The 6086-nt window shown below is 42.3% G+C and overlaps 1 protein-coding gene across 2 annotated transcripts in view; it reads right to left on the reverse strand.

The window, feature by feature from the left end:
* Positions 1-1101: 1101 nt before the first annotated feature.
* The window catches only part of Ufd1 (ubiquitin recognition factor in ER associated degradation 1), a 23202-nt gene continuing 18217 nt past the window's right edge, over positions 1102-6086 (reverse strand). For both annotated transcript variants that reach the window (XM_005372051.3, XM_005372052.3), the window contains exons 11-12: positions 5782-5863; positions 1102-1956 (exon numbers count right to left, since the gene is read on the reverse strand). In XM_005372051.3, the coding sequence (XP_005372108.1) occupies positions 1882-1956; positions 5782-5863 (157 nt within the window). In that variant the 3' untranslated portion in view covers positions 1102-1881. The remainder of the gene's footprint in view (positions 1957-5781; positions 5864-6086) is intronic.

Raw genomic sequence — 6086 nt, forward strand, 5'->3', positions numbered from 1 at the left:
GTCATGAGATGGCTCACTTGTGAATGGAACCAAGGACCTAAGTTTGACCCCTGAGAACCGTACTCCAACCTCAACATATACATACCTGTACATGTAGTCACATACATTTTTACTATCCATTTTAAGTGTAATAAATAAATATGTATGTGCACCACATGTACACAGATCTCTGGAATTGGAATTACAGATGGCTGTGAACCATGTGGGTGCTGGAAACCAAACCTGGATCCTCTGCAAGAACAAGTGTTTTTTTAACTACTGCACCATCTTTCCAGCCTGACAAATTTTATGTAAGCCAACAGAATTCCACAAATGAAGGCTGCCTTACTGCTAGTGAAACTGAGATGTCCCCATGACAGGTCTAGCAGGTTACCACAGCATTTCTGCCTTCCCAAGCCACATTGGCCAGTGACAAGTATGTGCCACAGAGATAGGAGCCAATTGTGTTTATGGCTATTTCTCACTAAGAGTGAATGGATACACTCTACCCATCAACTCACAGGGAAAGTGCATCCTCCATGGGGACTTTGTTAGTCCTGACCATCCCTACCATCTCCACAAACCTCTGAGGTGTTCTTGTCAGGGCCCACAGAAGTGAATTCACTCCACCTTGATCAAAGATCAGAGTTCAAGCCTATCCTTGCTCCTTCAAGGTTATGACAAGTTTGACTTGGTGTGGCTGCCTACAGGATGTGGTCACTGCACATCCTGCCTAAACAGAATATTTAACTCAGAATACAGATACTTCATGTTTCCAGTATTGAAGAGGTAATTACTTTGTTTGTTCCTTGTTTATATCATGGTAAAGAAGTCTTGCCTTCTTCCCCTCTTTTGGATTGGGGTATATTGTGTATGAAAAATAAAAATGGGCAAATTCAGTATTCACTGGCTTGCCCTCCTGACTCGGTTTTTTTTTTTTTTTTATATTTGTCGTTTTCTGCCTAATATTTCTAAACCACACGTCCCTACCCTGCATACAAACCCACTGAGACTGGACCCCGACACTTCTAATGACAGGATGAAGTGCAGGGCATTCTTGTGACTTCTGACTAGTGGCCCAAACTACCAATCCATGACATACCTTATCAAACAGCTGGAGGCAAGTTTTAATCAGTTTATTTAATTTTTGAGTAAGAATTATTCTCAAGGAAAAAAATTTAAATAATTGGATCAGCATGTCAAAAGATCTTACATCATACAAAGTGCAGATCTGAGACAATAAAACCATAAGAAAATGGGGCATAGGTGAACCTCAGTGGCAGAGTGTGTGACATGCTTAATATTCATGAAGTTTTCGTTCAATCCTAGTACCTGAAAAACAGATAAACTATCAGAACTTTGGGTAATCCATAAAATTGCAATGGGGGCATAACTTCAGCATTTACTCATTCTAACTTTCACATTTGGCTTCACCATGGAATTACTGACAGCCAGTAGATTGGTAATTACACAAAATGAGAGTAAATTCGTCTGGATGAGATCCCTTCTGAAGAGTCACTGTAAATAAGGGCAGGGGCCATCTCTGTCATGTACTCAGCTCCTGGTTTGAGAAGCCATACTCTGTTGAAGACACGGCCCTATACAGCCCTGGGAAGGAAGAACAAGGCAGCAAGGGGAAGTGCTTTGCATGGCCTGGAGAGCCCTGGAACAGAATGCATGGAGGCGGAGAAGGTCCTTGGGGACCTGAGAGCGATTTCTCTTCCCCAGGTTAAGCACATACCCTCCAGTTCTGCTGTTTTGTACCCAGAACAAGCTTAATGGTTCTTAGGTAACTCTAAACAAACCATAAATAAGAGCGCATTCTCTAAACTTGTCAGAGCAAGTAACTATCAGCCAGTGCGTTGCAAACGATCTTTTATTTTCCAGCTGACAGTTTTGGACTTAGGGCTTTCTTCCCTTCTTCCGCAGTGACTGTCCTTCTCCAGAGAAAGCAACGAATCTGCCCCCAGCTTCATCCTAGGTGTAAAAACAGGATAGCACTTTCAGAAATTCCTCAAAGTTTACAGCAATTGCTTTATTCTATGAACTCATGTGTCCTCTATCTACTTTCCCTGCTTCATTACTCATAATTAGAAATGCTTCTTGATGGGCTGGAGAGATGGCTCAGTGGTTAAAAGTGTGTATTGCTCTTTCAGAGGATTCAGTTTCAATACCCAGCATCCATTCTGGGTTGCCTGTAACTCCAACTCCAAGGGACTTGATTCTTTCTTCTAGCATCCTAGGGCACATGCACAGAGAGCATATATACACAGCATATATTCACATAATCAATCATCTGTCTCTTTCTATCTCTCTCTGTCTCTCTGTCTCTCTGTCTCTCTCTCACACACACACACACACACACGGTCTCTGGATTTTATGGCAGAGAGAAACCAACAGATCACAGCTGTGAGTCTCTACCACCTTGTTTTTAGATTCACTGCACAACCACTCCTCAACTTATGGAGGGGCTATGTCTTGATAGGCCATTTTCAGGTGAAGTTACCATTAAGGTGAAAAGGCATTTCCTACATCTCCCTCTGAACACTCAAGTACTCCACACCAGTGTTCTGGTGGCTTCCCTTGGGACATGGAAAGGGAAGGGAACCTATGGCTCCTTGCTGTTATTCAGCACTCAGAAGGATCACACCACTTATTAGCCCAGGAAATTATCAAAATCTAAAACTCTAAACAGTTTCCATTCAACATTTATCACTTTCACAGTAATAGAAATTCTGAAAAATTCTAAACTGAACCATCATAGTTTGGGAGCTTTTTACACAATAATTATTTTGTATTTATAAAAATTTTTTTTCCTGGTCTTTTAAGACAGGGTTTCTCTTTTTAGCAGTCCTGACTGTCTTGGAACCCACTCTGTAGCGCAGGCTGGCCTTGAACTCACAGAGATCCACTTGCCTCTGCCTCCCTAGTGCTGTGACTAAAAACACGTGCCACCACCACCCAGATTCCCCTTAGGACTAGAGTTACGATGGTTTTGAGCTACCATGTGGGTGTTGGGAACTGAATCCTGGTCCTCTGTGTCACTGCCCTTTCTCCAGCCTTAAACAATCATTTTCAGTGTAAAAAGTGTACACTCCACAAGAGGAAAATCACCGTCCACTTATTTCACCAACCCAAATGTTATTGCCAGTCACTTTTCTGCACGTTTCCTTGATCCCCAAATCTCAGACCCTTCAGTTTCTAATCTAAATTCCTTACTTCCGGGGTGGCAATTTGCTAAACTACTGAGACAAGCAGCTTACATTCTGCACACAGCTCTGTTCTCTTTTGTTTTTTAGCAGGGAATTCTGGACTAAAAGGTGCACAAATTTCAAAAAGCTTTTTATATACGACCAAGCAACCATAAAAAACCACTACCAATCAATTCTTTTACAAGCAGCAAGATTTGTCTTCAACACTGGAAAAACAACAGGGTGCCCCTCCCCCCAACAGGCTTTTACTGATGGAGAGTTGAGGAATATCTCTTGGTTTCCTATGGTAGAGGAATCTGCAATTTTCAAAACATATCTTCACACCTGCTGTGTGTGACTCACTGAATCTCTAAGTTAATTTGATGTTTATATGATGACAACCATGCAAGTTTTAGATTTGAGATTTAAGAAAGCAATGGTCGCATTTGGTATGCATTCACTTTTTGTGAGGCAGATGTTAAATTCATGGCCATCTGGTTATTCCACAAAACTGGAGAGACTTGGTTCCAGCAGTATTGAAGCCTGGTCCTCAATTACAGTAGAGGACCTGGTGGAAAGATGAGGCTAGGACCACTGGACAATGAAGTAGGGTTACAGGTATTAAGATTTCCCAAGACCAAATTCTTTTTTTTAAAAAATATTTATTTATTTATTTATTATGTATACAACATTCCTTCCATGCCTGCCTGCATGCCAGAAGAAGGCACCAGATCTCATTATAGATGGTTGTGAGCCACCATGTGGTTGCTGGGAATTGAACTCAGGACCTTTGGAAGAGCAGGCAATGCTCTTAACCTCTCTCCAGCCCCCAAGACCAAATTCTTGGAGAGGACAATTAAACTGATGTACAAAGACAATCTACATATGATCACACCCTAGCTCTATGCCATGCAGCAGCTTTGAATGCTTGGGACAGAATTGAAGAAGTCAGAAAGAGAACTGAGTCATTTACTAAAGTTGTACAGGGCCCGAAAGAAACCTTCACTAATTTTTTCAAAGACTGACTTCAGCAATTAAATAGAATGATACCAAATTCAGAAGCTAGACAAGTAAGAATTGAATCTCTACTTTTGAAAATGCTAATTTACAATGCAAAAGGATAATTAGGCCTTTAAAGGCAAGATTAGTGCCCTAGAGGAATGGATCCAAGATACAAATCAATATTGAATCTCATAACCATCATGATGCTTGGATAGGAGAGGTGATTTCCAGAGGCTTGAAGAAAAATCAAAATACCAGACTTTTTTTTTTTTGGTTTTTCGAGACAGGGTTTCTCTGTAGCTTTGGAGCCTGTCCTGGAACTCCCTTTGTAGACCAGGCCTGCCTCTGCCTCCCGAGTGCTAGGATTAAAGGCTTGCGCCACCACCGCCAGGCTAATACCAGACGTTTTAATTATGGTTAACAAGGTCACTTAAAAAGGAACTGTAGGCAGGGCATTCCTGGAAACAAAGTTTTTTCCAAGAATAATCTAAGCAGAATGCCCTTTACATATGGAATATGCAAAAGGTGTGGCAAAGACTGACATTGGACTAAAGAATGTAGATCAACAGGCGACAGACGAGGTAACCCTTTGCCATTGGGAAACACCTCGGGTAGCTGTAGTCCAGATACAACTGCTGTGTAGAATGCAATCTTCAGCAGAACGAGCCACTTATAACTGATGCCCAACACCTTAGAGTAAGTTTCTGTGTAGTAATGCCTCCTGCTTCTAAGGCAGCCTCTCCCCATACCACAACCCGTGACAGGAACATGCTGGTCATAGAGGCCCGCTGTCCTGATATCTCTGTGAAGGTCATTTTCTCAATGGAATGACACTGACACCACGTGTGGTGGTCAGGGGATCTGGCTCTGCACACATACATCTGTACAAACACAATCACAGCATGAGGCTCACAAGTATATCCCAGCAACGAGATATTATTTATGATGTACACAGAAGGTACCTAGCACCTGACCAGGGCTCTGTGAGCTAGTATCAGGCTAGTCACCATTGTTAGGTAGTGCTAGGCCTGTAGCAGAGGCCTGAACATCTATGACGGTATTCATGCTAACTTTCGATGTCTTGATGATTTTGATCAATTTGATTTCATGCTAGCACATGCACCTACACCCAGGTATCATGTCCAGCCACAAAAATCAGCTGGGCCTGTTCACTGTGCTCATTTCTGCGGGACTCTTAGCCCTATTATATCCCTACCTTACAGCTATTCTACTTACCCAAGAGTCACTATACAGAAGTGGCAAGCTCTAGTTCTAGGTTGAAAAGAACCAGAGTTAAGCAAGAGTATAGTTCAGCATGTGTAGGGCCCTGGGTTCAACTTACCATCCTGAAACAAACAGGAAGCAAACAGAAGATGAGACCCACCTGGAGCCCTAGATCTTTCGTGGCCAAACCTAGAGTCAGCTCTTGACCTCTGGATTGCCAGGCCTTAGCCAGTAGACCTACAATGGATCTACAGAGCTATCAGGCCATTAAGAACAGGAGGACCACAAGAAGGTGGTTAAATATGACAGACACACCCTATTTTGAATGACAAAAACACTAGTCATTACAATTAAGTAAAACTGATGACCAATGAAATAAACTTACCTCTTCAACCTTTTTGACCAATGGACGTGAATTTCTGATGAAAGTAATCTTACCAAGCTTAAATTCGTAATTAGGAATCCCTCTGTGAAGATATTGAACAAGGAGAAAGGTTAGTTCCAAGAAGGACTAAGATCTGCTTCCGACAATCAAGAGGAAGGTAGGGAGAGACGGCAAGTGCCCTCTTTGTAGCTCTTTGGTATACACTGCGCTACCCTCTCTGCACCTTCTAGGAGGGAATCACAAAGTAAAACACACTGGGTGTGAAATAGGGGACTGTGGGCTCTGGGCCCAGACTCAGACTTCCT

The sequence above is a fragment of the Microtus ochrogaster genome, unplaced genomic scaffold (assembly GCF_000317375.1).
Source record: "Microtus ochrogaster isolate Prairie Vole_2 unplaced genomic scaffold, MicOch1.0 UNK165, whole genome shotgun sequence".
Lineage (NCBI taxonomy): Eukaryota > Metazoa > Chordata > Mammalia > Rodentia > Cricetidae > Microtus > Microtus ochrogaster.